The 14761-nt window shown below is 47.8% G+C and overlaps 1 protein-coding gene across 1 annotated transcript in view; it reads left to right on the top strand.

The window, feature by feature from the left end:
* The window catches only part of LOC124255090 (intraflagellar transport protein 172 homolog), a 56019-nt gene that overhangs the window by 29294 nt on the left and 11964 nt on the right, over positions 1 to 14761 (top strand). Inside the window, 13 exon segments of the mRNA XM_046688924.1 lie at positions 917 to 1061; positions 1322 to 1411; positions 2422 to 2519; positions 2774 to 2909; positions 4686 to 4783; positions 10019 to 10103; positions 10315 to 10368; positions 10924 to 11066; positions 11318 to 11476; positions 11908 to 12088; positions 12561 to 12670; positions 13170 to 13187; positions 14749 to 14760. Coding sequence (XP_046544880.1) covers positions 917 to 1061; positions 1322 to 1411; positions 2422 to 2519; positions 2774 to 2909; positions 4686 to 4783; positions 10019 to 10103; positions 10315 to 10368; positions 10924 to 11066; positions 11318 to 11476; positions 11908 to 12088; positions 12561 to 12670; positions 13170 to 13187; positions 14749 to 14760 — 1329 coding nt within the window.

Here is a 14761-nt window from a genome sequence, read left to right as displayed (position 1 = left end):
AACCCTTGACAGCAAACATCATGATGAGAAGTGGATCAAACCTCTTTGAACTCTGATTCAACACTTATCGAATCACACAAGTATCGACAAGTAACTGATCAATATTACAAAGGAATGTGTAATCCCCTTCATTGTAGACTGGGTTTGCCGAGTGATTTTAGTGCAATGACTATTGTGAACCTGTCTTAAAGTATTGGAGTTATATTCCTCTTACCACTGAGATTGCTTTATGCGAATGGTGCCCAGCAAACTACATTCTACCCAAACACCCTGTTTTTTTAAAGAAGGGTCTGTATATCCAAATGCCCCAATATCCTGGTATCTGACTGGTGTTACCTCCCTTGCCTCTTTACCTTCACAACACACTATCTTACACAAAATGATGCGAATCAAGTTCCACATATAGTTCTTATTGGCAAATGGCTTGTTGATTGGGTTTGATTGATAATTACATAACACCAATTTTGATGTAAATGGGATGTCGTTATTTGTCCCACATTTTTCCATTGAGTCAGAATTAGACAGCTACTTTTCTATTCAGCATATTTTCTCTGTACAATGTTTTCACTATACGTAAGGGATAGCTGTGTATCCTAGTGGTTAAAGCATTGCTCTTTAGGCCTTAGACCCTGGTTTATTTTTAGTGTTCTGAAATCGTCATCATCATGTTTTCAGCTTTTGATGCTCAGTTGAAAACAGAGGTTACAGAGACAGTTATAAACAAAAAGTCACATTTTTTTCTAAGTTATCTCCCCTCTTCCATACTTTGTATGTCAGTTGAAACAGTGAACTCACACATCTGATGTGCTACCTAAGTGGCAGTAAGTTTTCACTTAAGCATTCAGAGCGTGAATGACTGTATTATCTTGTCCAACTATCCAGTTTTTCAATTCACATGTGACATGTTTTCATGTAGAGCAACTCTGAAGGCTGTCGATGCTGCCATTGCATCCAGGCAGTGGGCCAAGGCAGTACAGATTCTGGAGATGCAGGATTCATCGATGGCCTCTCGATATTACAAGAAGATAGCAGACCACTATGCCTCTGTTGGAGAATATGAGGTACTTGAGTGTGTGTTAATTGATGCCAGCAACCACAGGTTTACAATGACAGGCTGAGCTATGAGACTCAGATGTCAGGACGTTTTGGAAATGTATTTGCAATGATAGATTGCAGTCTGAACAATAGATGAGTATGTTGTAATGTTAAGAGTATGTAAGCCATGTCATTGATACATAATTAGCTGATTGAAGAAAATGGATATTTTGATTTTAATTTTTGATGTTTGATTTTGCACTGACTTGATAATGGTGTTATTCAGTCGGCCGAGCGGTTCTATGTGGAGGCGAGCTGTACGCGGGAGGCAGTGGACATGTACAACCAGGCTGGCATGTGGGAACAGGCTCATAAGGTACTGTCACAGAGGTTTAGATGACTTTACAGCTCTCAAGGGAGCACCAAAACTGAAATATAGTTATGACATAATCAGACACCCCCGTATAAGCCTGAAATTCTTCTTAGGATACCACAGTCTATGTAAACTTAGGCTCAGTATTATTCGTTACACTGCTATACTGAGTGTAACAAAACCTTATGAAAGGGCACGTCAGGTAACCTTTGAGCGACCTATGACCATCCAATCAAACGCGAGACGACAGAACGGATTTAACCAATGGACTTATGGATTTACTCTTCCCCGGTCGCCAACACTTATCTCACAACAAATGAAAACCCGCATAAAACATAGATATATGACCTGCAGAATATACGCTTTGGGGTTTCTGTTGACTGGTTATCATAAGTTAATATTTCCGCAAGCTGACATCCTTGAATACTGACAAAACGCTGTTCTCAGCGACTGTTTACTCACTTTGTGGCATGCTCCATGTGCATCCTCGGAAGCGATCGTATGGAAAATAGTGTTCGGAATCGTTCGGGTACAAAACTTTTTCGAGGTAATAGTTCAAAAGATATGTGGGAATGTCAACTTTCGCGATTTGGTAAGCTGTGTTCTGATTGGTCAATTGAAAAGGTTACCTGACGCGACCTTCCGCAAGGTATAGCAGTGTAACGAATAATACTGAGCCTAAGTTTACTTAGACTGAGGATACCGTTACCAACACACAAGATGAATCTGAAAAGCATGCTGGTGCCAACACATTCTTGGTGCTACCAAAATATAAACTCTTTCGACAGTTGAAATTCCTTTTGTATTTTTCCAAAATTGCAGCTCCAGATTTTATTTGTCTAAAATATTATTTGTGGTACTGATAAAAGCCTGTTAAATTTGGTCATCGTATGTTATGCTGCATCCTTGTGTAACATCCTTGTGCTGCCTTGATTCCGCAGCTTCAAGGTACAATAGTATGTTCCAATGACAGATACAAAGGTATTGTACACACTATGATTGGCTGGTTTCAGTTGGCCTCCACATACATGAAGACCGACGATGTTGCCAACCTTTACGTGTCTCAGGCCCGTCAGTTGGAAGAACAGGGCAAATTCAAAGATGCAGAGAGGTAATGCCTTCAAACAGGGCTGTAGTTATTCAGGGAGTTTGTGCTTGGCTTCATTAAGAATGTAGAGGTTGTATGGGGAAAGCTTGACAAGTAAACGTGTTTTCTTTTGTTTTAATGTTACAACTGTGCCCAAAAATATTTTGGCCTTAACACTATTCTGAGACTATTTCAACAAGACTGACAGTGACATATAGATGACTGAGGAGCTGCTTGTGAAGTGTTGCTTGTTTTGCTGATTGAGATTGTTTGTGTAGGCTGTACGTGGCGGTGGAGGAACCGGACCTGGCTATCACCATGTACAAGAAGCAGCGTCTGTATGGGGACATGATCCGTCTGGTGAAGCAGTACCACAAGGACCTCCTTCCAGACACACACCTCCATCTGGCCAGGGTGAGATAACTCTTTCTACACTTCCTGTAGAATAAATGTACAGTGCCAGGGTGAGACAACCCTTTGTACACTTCCTGTAGAATTAATGTCCAGTGCCAGGGTGAGACAACCCTTTGTACACTTCCTGTAGACATAACATACAGTGCAAGGGTGAGACAACCCTTTGTACACTTCCTCTAGAATAAATGTACAGTGCCAGGGTGAGACAACCCTTTGTACACTTCCTCTTGTGTTAATGTCAAGTGCCTGGGTGAGACAACCCATTGTACACTTCCTGTAGAATTAATGTCCAGTGCCAGGGTGAGACAACCCTTTGTACACTTCCTGTAGATTTAATGTCCAGTGCCAGGGTGAGACAACCCTTTGTACACTTCCTCTTGTGTTAACATACAGTGCCAGGGTGAGACAACCTTTGTACACTTCCTGTAGAATTAATGTCCAGTGCCAGGGTGAGACAACCCTTTGTACACTTCCTGTAGAATTAATGTCCAGTGCCAGGGTGAGACAACCCTTTGTACACTTCCTGTAGAATAAATGTCCAGTGCCAGGGTGAGACAACCCTTTGTACACTTCCTGTAGAATAAATGTACAGTGCCAGGGTGGGAGACAACCCTTTGTACACTTCCTGTAGAATAAATGTCCAGTGCCAGGGTGAGACAACCCTTTGTACACTTCCTGTAGAATAAATGTCCAGTGCCAGGGTGAGACAACCCTTTGTACACTTCCTGTAGAATAAATGTACAGTGCCAGGGTGAGACAACCCTTTGTACACTTCCTGTAGAATAAATGTCCAGTGCCAGGGTGAGACAACCCTTTGTACACTTCCTGTAGAATTAATGTCCAGTGCCAGGGTGAGACAACCCTTTGTAATTCTTTTCAGAGAGATCGCCCTTGGGGTACATATTATGCATTTTCCGCTGAAAAATGTCCTGTGACAGTTGTATCAATGTTTTTGAATAAAAGATTGTACAATAAATAAACTCTTTTATTTATTATAATGGACTCCTACCTCACGGAGTTACCTCCCCTTAGCGCATGCGCACTAACTGGGTAGGCTCCTAGACCCGTGATCATCATTCCTTCTGCTGTCACGGCCGCGGAACAGACGGTTTTGAGTAACCCATTCATGAGCCGCACGGGCGCTGTTAAAAGAGACTATGTCTGAGACACCACCTGTATGTATGGTCTTTATTTGTCTAAAACAAGAACAGTAAAGCTTTACAGTTGGTTGTTTCATAATTGTGACTTTGTATTAATACAAAATACGCCAACTTTCCCGCGGTTACGCGACGCGTTGCTCTGCCATGGCGGGAAGTTTAGCTGCGCCATGTGGTCGTAATATTGCGATTAAAACCAACTATTACTTCCGCGGGTAACCTTCACGAAGTTTTTCAATGTTTTCTACGCGTTTATATGCTGCTGGCACCGCTAACTAACATGTTTGGCGCGTTTGTTTCAGGCCTTTCATGCTGTTCGGTCTGTGAGGGGAGTATCCCCCGGGCCGACAGTCATACCTGAAGCTGCGCGGGCCTGTCTGGAGAAGACAGGCCATGAGGCTGACTCCTGCCCTATTTGTCTGGCCTTTTCCCCGGCCCAGAAGAGGCGGGCTGCCGACACCTTGTTCTATCGCTAAATGCGGAGGCGGAGGGGACCTGACGCAGGTTCCCCGCCTAAGTCCAAACGCAGTCCGTAAGGGAAAAAATCCCGCGGGCCCTTCCCCTCTCCTGCCACTTCGAAAGTGGTTTTGACATGTCACTGATGGAGTCTATGTTTCAGCAGCAGATGGACTCGGCGAAGTCCTTCGCTCGCGAGAGTCGGGTTGGAGGTCTCCGCAGGAGTTCCTCACCCACTCCGGACGGGGCGGAGAGTCCGGGGTGGGATCGCTGGCTCGCTCGATCCCTCGCCTTGAGGCGCCTGTAGATCCGCTGCCTCTGGCTTCGATCCGGACGCCTCGCTGCCCGGGAGAGGGAGGTGCTCCCAGTCCCTCTCGAGCTCGCGCAGGGCCGCTGAGTATTCCTGGTATTCCGTCCTGCGCACACCCGCCCCCATGAGAGCCGAGGCACCAGTTCTGCCTGGCCTGCCTCCAGCGCCTCGGGACCGGGTCCACGCACGCCGGGCTGGCGCTGACGGGGAGCAGTCTGTCTGTTCTTCCCTTCCTGTGGTTCCTAGCGCTAGGCAGTCCACCGGGTCGGGTTAGGGTCCTCTTACGGAGGAGACCCAGCCTCTGACTCGGCCTCGGACGCCGAGGCAATGGAGCTTGGGGAGGTCGAGGAGCATGACGGGCGGCTTCCGCTTTGCTTCGCCTTGGCGGGAGGTCCGCAGAGAATTGCCGAGGGCCTACCCCAGGCCGCTGTGCCTGCTGGTAGCGCGGACTCGACTGAGTTCCGCTTTGCCTGGCGAGGCGCTTGCCCCCCCTAGCAACCCTCACAGACGCAGCTCCGCGATTCTGCCATCGCTGGTCTCGGACGGGTCGATCCCCTGTCTGGTGCCCGGTAAGGTTTGACTTACCTGAACTCGCGGCGGGCGCTACCAGCTTGGGGAGGATTCCCCTTCGCTGTACCAATTGTTGACGAATGTGTTTTCACTTCCGCCGCCTCTGGGGAGGCTCGGCTTCCTCCGAGCAGCCCGCTGCTCGGCAAGGGCTTCTAACTCCACCTTTTGCCCTCGCTGGCGCTTCTGCGCACGCTGCACCGACCTACGCAGGAGGTCTACCGAACGCCGGCGCAGCAGGTGCGGGTGGTGGTCCATGAGGCCTACCTCTCCTCGGGTTCAGAGGTCGGCCCTGGAGGCGGAGGGGCATGCTGGCGACGCGTCGCCGCATGTCGCGGCTGCTCCGGCCAGCTGGAAGTGCAGGCTCACCTCGCCACTCTCTTTGGCGGTCTGCTGCGCCGACGGTGATGTGCGCAGTCATGGGGATGCGCCGCTGTGGCTGTCGACGCCTAGGTACTCGGCAGCAACACAGCAGACCTTGCTGGCCCTCCCTTTCCGCCTGGGAGCCACCCTCTTCCAGGGGCCCAGCAGGTCATACGGGAGGCTGCCGCTGCAGCTACCTCCTTCAAGGACTCTAAGGCCTTGTTGGAGCACCCGCTGGGTGTCTCGCCTCCCCCGGCCCCCGCGCCACCTTCCTCCGCCGCGGGTGCAGCCTACACCCGAAGTCTGCCGGGCTGGCTTCGCCGCTGGTAGGGGTAGGCGGAGGAACAGGTCCGCCAAGGGTAGGGGCAAGGAGCAGTCCTCGACTAGCTCCCAGCCTTTCATGGGCGCTGGAGGTCTGCCCCGACCTCCCGCTAACCCATCAGGGTTGCCGCCAAGCCGCGGTGTCACGCCCAGTCAGCTCCGCTTACTCGGGTCTACACACGCGCCTCCTACCCCATATCCCAGTGGGAGGTCGCTTCTCTATTCCTGCCGGAATGGGAGAAGGCTACCAACAACGCTTTGGGTGCTGGCCACGGTCAGCATAGGCCATCTCCCACTGTGGAAGCGCAGGTCCGCCTCGACTTCACCGCATACGCCGCGACTCCGTGCCGCCATGTCAAGCCAGGGCGGACATATTGCGCGACGGTTCAGGCTCTGCTGGACAAGTCCGCAATCGAAAGATTCCACCGGGAGAGGAACAGGCGGGATTTTATTCCACGCACTTCCTCGGCCCCGGCGAAAGACGGCGGGTTCCGGCCCCGATTCTCAACCTCAAGGGGTTGAATCGCGATGCTCGAAGCACCATCCTTCAAGATGGAGACACTGGCGCCGGTGATCTCATCTGTTCAGCCCGGGCGATTGGCTCACGCCAATCGACCTAAAGGATGCGTGATTCAGATGTACCCATACATCCATCGCTCAAGCAGTACCTTCGGGTTCTCTTACGACGGGATGTATTACCAATTCAGGGTGCTCCCTTCGCATATCGACTGCCCCAAGGGTGTTCACCAAGCTCATGTTAGTCCCAGCTACCCTAGCTCGCCGCAAGGAAGGCGCTGTTACCCTTTACCTAGACGACTGGTTGCTCGAGCACTAACACAGCCAGCGAAGTCAAGATGCTACTCACACAGTGATAGACATTCTAACTCGACTGGGGTGGATCATCAACCTCAAGAAATCCGACCTGGTACCCACCCAGGACTTGGTTTTTCTTGGAGCGATTCCAAACGTAACAAGGATCTCGCTTCCTTTGTCGCCCGACCGGGTCACCAGAGTTCGAGATGGTCTCTTCATTCCTCTCCCAGCCCCAGGCACCAGCACGGACTTGGCTCCGCCTACTGGGCCATATGGCGGCGACGATCTCTGTAGTGTGGCGGGCGCTGCTGAGGATGCGCCCCATACAGCAAGCTTTGGCTCGGCTGTGGACTCACACGGAGGATCTGGAGCGCAGTCTCACAGTCCCCGAAAGTGGTTGACACCTCACCTTCAGTGGTGGACAAATGTCGGAATCTCACCAGGGGTTCCCTTGGAAATCCCGACGCCAGCTCTCACAGTTCAGACAGATGCGCCCCTCACGGGCTGGGGGCGCTTCTGGCAGTCTGTCGGCTTCCGACTCTGGTCCGGGGCCGGGCTCACCTTCACATCAACGTGTTGGAACTGAGAGCTGTGCGGTTGGTATTCGAAGCCCAGAGAGAGCATGTCCGCGGGCCAGGTAGTCCGCCTTCAGTTAGACAACCAGACGGCCATGTCGCATATCCTGAAGCAGGGAGGCACGGTGTCCCCAGCGCCCTCCGGGAAGCGTGGACTTTCTCCTCTGGAGCCACTCAGTACGCATTGTCAGGTACTCCCTGTTTATCTCCCCGGGCTGGAGAACGGCGAGCAGATGCGCCTCTCGCCGGATCCTGGCCCCGCGACGAAGTGGATGCTCGACAGGCAGATATTCACAGTAATCTCCCAGTTGTACGGGTCGCTCGAGGTGGATCTGTTTGCGCCCGGGCGGACGATCAGACACCCGCGTTCTGCTCTCGGATACCGGACCCAGGGCGCTACTGCCGACGCCTTCCTGCTGGATTGACGGGCAAAGTGCTCTGGGCTCCCGCCATTACCACTCATTCCCCGCGGTCCTTTCACAGCTGTCCACCCAGCCAGCTCGGCTACTTGTGCTACTGGCACCGCTTTGGTCAGCCACAGAGCTGGTTTCCGTAATTTCAGGTTTCTGGCTCAGCCTCCTGTTCTATTACCTTTGGCGAATCGACATTCTCACTCAGAACGGAGCTTCCACCCAAATCCACGGATTCAGTGGGTGGCTTGGCCTCTGTCAGGTCTAACCTCGAGGCACGCTGGAATTCCTGCAGCAGTTGCAGACACAATTCTGGCTTCGAGGCGGATTCGGCAAACGCTCAGTACGAGGATAGGTGGTCCCGCTTATGCGCTGGTGGTGTTCAGATAAGGGGATTGCAGATCCCTTTCTGCGGATTTAGTCCGAGTATTGGAGTTTTTGCAAGCTCGCTTTGAAGAAGGCCTGGCGGCTTCACCATTCGCGCTACTCCACCGCTATTTCCACTTTTCACACCCCTGTCGATGGTGCTCTTCTGGGGCAGCACCTCTCGTGATAGCGCTTTGCTGGCGCTGAACGGATTCGACCTGCTCTCAGGCTTAACCAGTCCACCTTTGGGATTTGTCGATCGTGGCTCGATTGGCTGTCCGTCCCACTTTCTCACACCTATCGGCTATTTCCATTCAGTTGTTGACCTGGAAAGCTGTTTTTCTGGTGGCGTAACATCTGGTCGGCGGTCGGCGATTTACATGCTATGTCGTCCGACCCGGGCGCTGACTGTGTTTCACACGGATCGTGGTCAGTATTCGGCCCCCAGATACTTTACCGAATCGGGCTCGGTCGATCACGCTTCCATGTGACAGCTCCTATCGAACTTCCTACTCTTACCCAGCCTTCCACATCGGGACCACTCCTACGAAGCACTCACCCGCTGGATGTCCGTGAAGACGCCAAAGTCTATCTCAAACTAACGCAGGGGATCCGTGACGGGTACCCAGCTGTTCTGTTGTTACGGTGGCGGAAGGCTGGTCTGCCAGCCGCAGCAAGCAGACTTTGTCTCGCTGGCTAGTATCGTATTTGTGCCGCTTTATCAGGCTAAGGGCAAGCCTCCCCTGAGGGGTTGAAGGCTCACTCGGTCAGGGCAGTAGCCGCATCAAAAGCTTTTGCATCGCACTCCCCATTGAAGAGATCTGCTCCGCCGCTATTTGGAGCCGCCAAGCACGCTTATACGCCATTATCAGCTCGACACGCATTCCCGTAATCGCGGCAAACTTTGGTCGCATTGTTCTCTCCAGTGGACAGTGTCCTGCCACCCTGACCGAAAGTGAGTCTTGGTTTATTGGTTTGTTTTGACGCTTACTGTACAATAAGATTCCATTATTGACATGTCTGCTAATGTGAGCTCACTCAGAGAACCTGTACCCCTTCGATTCTCTACGGAGTTACTGTATCGCTAGTGAGTGGTATTTTTGTTTTCCCCACGGTGCTCTCATGAAAGAAGCCACTTAGTGGGTCGGATTTCGTTGATATTCGCACTACGCGCAATGTCTCATTATGCTAGAGGTCGCCTTTGAGCACAAATCCTCCCTGTCAGTTCCTCCCATAATGCCTCTCGCGAAGCTTAAACTGGGTCGAAAGTGACAGGTGAGTGTTATGGCGCCTGTTCAATTTTTTTCCATGATAATGATCGCTATATTTTGAGTGTGCTTTGACAGAATTCCTCCTCCCTGGCCTCCGGGTCTTTGGGAGTCTGTGTTTATGCATAATATGTACCCCAAGGACGATCTCTCTGAAAGAATTAACCAAACCTGCAGAGGTTTTCAATTCTTTGAAGAGAGTCGCCCTGGGGTAGGGCCTCCCACCTCCCCGCAATTCTGTTCACTGATAAGAATTCAGCAGAAGGAATGATGATACGGGTCTAGGAGCCTACCCAGTTGGTGCGCATGCTTAAGGGAGGTAACTCCGCGAGGTAGGGTCCGTGATAATAAATAAAAGAGTTTATTTATTGTACAATCTTTTATTCAAAAACATTGATACAACTGTCACAGGACATTTTTCAGCCGGAAAATGCATAATATGTACCCCAAGGACTACTCTCTCAAAAGAATTGAAAACCTCTGCAGGTTTGGTTAAATTGCAGTGGGTCATGTGATGTGGGACGAGGCATACAGGGTATGTACAGAAGTGATGCAGTGGGTCATGTGATGTGGGACGAGGCATACAGGGTATGTACAGAAGTGATGCAGTGGGTCATGTGATGTGGGACGAGGCATACAGGGTATGTACAGAAGTGATGCAGTGGGTCATGTGATGTGGGATGAGGCATACAGGGTATGTACAGAAGTGATGCAGTGGGTCATGTGATGTGGGATGAGGCATACAGGGTATGTACAGAAGTGATGCAGTGGGTCATGTGATGTGGGATGAGGCATACAGGGTATGTACAGAAGTGATGCAGTGGGTCATGTGATATGGGATGAGGCATACAGGGTATGTACAGAAGTGATGCAGTGGGTCATGTGATGTGGGACGAGGCGTACCCTGTATGTAGAGCATGATTGGTCGATGTTAGTAGGCAATGACATATAGTGTGGACCCCGTGACTCATGATGATATATATTATGTGATCCGTGAGTCAGTATGGTATATCATGTCATGTCACCTGTGAATAAGAATGATATATAGTGGGTGATCTCTGACTCAGAATGATGTACAATGTGTAATCTGTGACTTAAAATGATGTACAATGTGTGATATGTGACTTGGGTTGATGTACAATGTGTTATCTATGACTTGGGTTGATGTATAATGTGTGATCTGTGACTTGGGATGACGTACAATGTGTGATCTGTGACTCAGAATGATGTACAATGTGTGATCTGTCACACAGAATTATGTACAATGTGTGATCTGTGACTCAGAATGATGTTCAATGTTTGATCTGTGACTTGGGTTCATGTACGATGTGTGATCTGTGACTCTGAATGATGTACAATGTGTGATCTGTGACTTGGTTTGACATATACTGTGTGATCTGTGACTCAGGTTGCCAAGGCCCAGGGTGGTGCAACAGCAGCTAAACAGGTGGCATATCTTTGGGCCAAAAGTCTGGGAGGGGATTCAGCAGTCAAACTGCTCAACAAGTTCGGTCTCCTGGAGGCAGCCATTGACTATGCTACAGAAAACTGGTATGTGATATGATGAAATTTGCTTCATCTTTGACAAGTTTTAGAAAACAATTATGTTGTCAGTATTGTTTTATTTTCCATTTGTTAAAGGGTGTAATTATATTTCCTCTATCTCTGACATAAATACTATTTACTTTCAGTTGCATACATGTTTGCAACAAGTTTGGTGCATCTTTGAATACTAGCAGCTTAGAAAATTTCAGCGATTATATTTTTGATACTATGAAGAAATCACTATTGATGTGTTTCAGTGCATTTGAGTTTGCTTTTGACTTGGGTCGTGTTGCTATGAAGAACAAAGTGCCTGATATCCACCTGAAGTATGCCATGTTTCTGGAAGATGAGGGCAAGTTCCAAGAGGCAGAGGCGGAATTCATCAAGGCAGCCAGACCTAAGGAAGCTGTTCTCATGTAAGCTGGCATTGCAAACTGCAGCAAGACTCAGAGAATATACTGTCTTGTACCTTCGTCTCTGCCAGATTGGCACCAAGTCAGCCTCAAGTTTTGATCTATTCCCATTAAAGAAAATAGAAATGGGTGAATATTTGTGTTGCAAACACACAACCCCGACAATGAACTACTGCAATGCTGAAAATAATATTATTCAGTACAGCTTCCTTTTACACCTCCGACTCATATGCCATGGTTGTTTTTTAAATGTTGTTCAAAGGGACATGAAATATACCTTATGATTAATGAAAATAAGCAACAAATATTCAGTCAGACATTGATTTGATCATGCTTTGTATTGAAAAATTTCCTCACTGGTAAAAGTCAAGGTCAAGCATCAACATGTTTACCCAGTTCAACCCAACTGACTCACTAACTGCTGTGTGTTACAGGTACGTCCACAATCAGGACTGGGACTCGGCGCAGCGTGTAGCCGAAGCGCATGATGCTGACTCCGTGGCTGATGTGTTGGTCGGCCAGGCCAGATTTGCGTTCGAGGAGAAGGAATATGCCAAGGCTGAGTCCTTCCTGCTGAGAGCCCAGAGGCCGGAGTTGGCTGTTAAATACTACCGGGTAAGATGCTTGCTACTATTACATTTAGGGGGTGGTGGAGTGGCCCAGTGGTTAAAGCAGTCACTTGTGACACCGGGACCCAGGTTTGATTCCACACATGGGTACAATGGTTTGAGGCCCATTTCCCACCAGATACTACTTGAATTTGCTAAGAGCAGCATAAAACCGTAAACACTCATGTCTGTTACCATTCGGGGCGCCGGGGTAGCCTAGTGGTTAAAGCGTTGGCTCGTCACGCCGAAGACCTGGGTTCGAATCCCCACATGGGTACAATGTGTTAAGCCCATTTCTGGTGTCCCCCGCCGTGATGTTGCTGGAATATTGCTAAAAGCGGCGTAAAACCAAACTCAGTCAGTCAGTCTGTTACCATTCTGGTGTCTTCTGAAGTGATATTGCTGGATTATCAATTATATAGCCAGCATGTGACGAGAAATATATCAAACTTCTCACTGTACTATATCTGTTCCTACAGGACTCAGACATGTGGCAGGATGCACTGCGAGTGTGTAAGGAGTATGTCCCCCACAAACTGCAGCAGCTCCAGGATGAGTATGATAGAGAGATGACCAACAAGGGACCCAGGTATGGATCTACAGCATTAAGAACCATCATATAATTAGGAATATATACACCAGTACTGTATTGCTAAGCTCCTGGAGCTTTCAGGGCTAATAAATCCTTCCTGCCTGTGATCTTAAAAAAGGGCATCAGTTCATTACACAGGCTTCCTAGGGTTGATAGTGTTTGGCTAGCTAGCTGCTGTGGAGGACCAAACTTGATTGATTGAGTGTGTCATGCCTTTGTGTTCACACTATTGACCACTAGCTTGCCTACATTGCTCTGAGTTTAGTAAGGTTGCTGTGGATTGTTCATTTAAGGGTAGTTATGAAATATATACAAGAGATTGTTGTCACATATTTCCACACTTTTGTTTGAAGCATTATCAAGATTGGAAATAATTTTCATAATATATAAACTACTTTTGACAATCGCTGTAATGTACCTGAAAACAAAAGCATAGGGATATATGTATTTATTTGTCAAGGGAGATAACTTGGTATTATGCTTGTTCCCTGTCCAGTGGCAAAGGAGGTGAAGGGTGAGTATGTGTTGTCCTAGCTGCCTCTGTCTGTCACTACCTGCAGGGCCTCTAGGCAGTCAACTGTAGTGAGAGCATATGTCATTATCAAAGGGTTGCTAACTCTTCCTTGTGCAGGCGTTAGGGGCTTAAACCCCAATTACTTCATCTCACCTACATGGTTGCTGAAATTGCTTTGGGCAGTCAGTTGTAGTTAGACAGAACTAGTTTTTGTGGTCATGACATGGTTGGTAAAACATATTTGAGCGGGCTGTAAGATCAGGGCAGCCAGTTCAAGTGATCCAGTTTTGCCATTATTACTGGGTTTCTAATACTCTCATTGACAGACTGTTCATCAGTTCTGGACAGTAGAAAAACTCATCCATACTCTCACCATTTAAATCATTCTGGCCATTTTACTTTCATGTTTCATGTTACATCATTTTGAGAATATTATTTTTGCAATCATATATTTGTGTGAACAGTGACGGCACTGGTGGCATAGTTGTCTAAGGTGTTGCAGTTGGCTGTTTAGGGTTGAATCCCTTTGGCATGCAAATCTATGATCGAGGGTTCGACTCCCACTTAGCTCTGAGTTTGTAGGTCTGTCAGCAGGAAGTGGGAAACATCGAAAAACCACAATAATTTCAGGCTTCCCCGAACTGATGCACTGTGATATGACTGCAATACTGTTCAAACCAGTTGTAAATTCACCACGTGCATGCCAACTGACTGAAGTTGTTTGTGGTGAGATCTGATGGCTGAGGTTTTGTTGACAATGGAGATGTTGTTATGGACTTGAATAAAGAGAGAAGTTGGCACTGCCTGTTTTTTACCATACAGTGTTCACTATTAGACTATTGATTGTCAAGCTTAGATGTGCCAGGTTGATGTCTGGTGTATGTGTTTTGAATGTTCACTGTAGAAGGACAAGAATTTTGTCATGTTCACCTTGACGTTCTTGTCTGGCATAGTCCTGCCTTTTTCTTGTTGTAACGTGCATGTATGTTATACTGTTGAGGACAGCTGTAGCACAGTACAAGAACACTTGTAGATATTGTCTGACACCCATAGTGGTCCTTGTAGAATCTCATATGAAAATAGCCTTGTAGTTAGCCCTTAAAAGTGTTATAGAATAATACTGTAGAATATGTTACCAAGGTAACAGGACATAGTTACAAGTAGGATTAATCTAATGTTACCAACACTGTTGATATTAATATTTGTTTTGTATATACCTTATCATATTTAAACAGTTTAGCTTAATTTCTTTATAAATATTTCAAAATTGTATCTTCTTGTTACTGTGTGGTCAGTTCTGGATGAAAATTGACTTATGATTAAATATATCATACATATATATGTAATCTAAAAATATTAATATGAACAGATTTAGTTACATAAATATAGTTTATAGAGTGTATTTTCTAACACGAAAGTTGTAAAAGCTCACCCATAGAATACTGTAACATACAACTTTAAAAAAATAATCCCTAACAATAACAGGTGTAGTAATACAATAGTTGGGGTATGTTCTTGATCCTGGATACTTATATTAAAATGTAAACTTTCCTGTTTCCAGCTTTGAGGAGGGG

The sequence above is a fragment of the Haliotis rubra genome, unplaced genomic scaffold (genome assembly GCF_003918875.1).
Source record: "Haliotis rubra isolate DU_JTF1 unplaced genomic scaffold, ASM391887v1 Scf592, whole genome shotgun sequence".
Lineage (NCBI taxonomy): Eukaryota > Metazoa > Mollusca > Gastropoda > Lepetellida > Haliotidae > Haliotis > Haliotis rubra.
The sequence above is the reverse complement of the archived record's forward strand: the minus strand, read 5'-3'. Positions and strand labels throughout refer to the sequence as shown.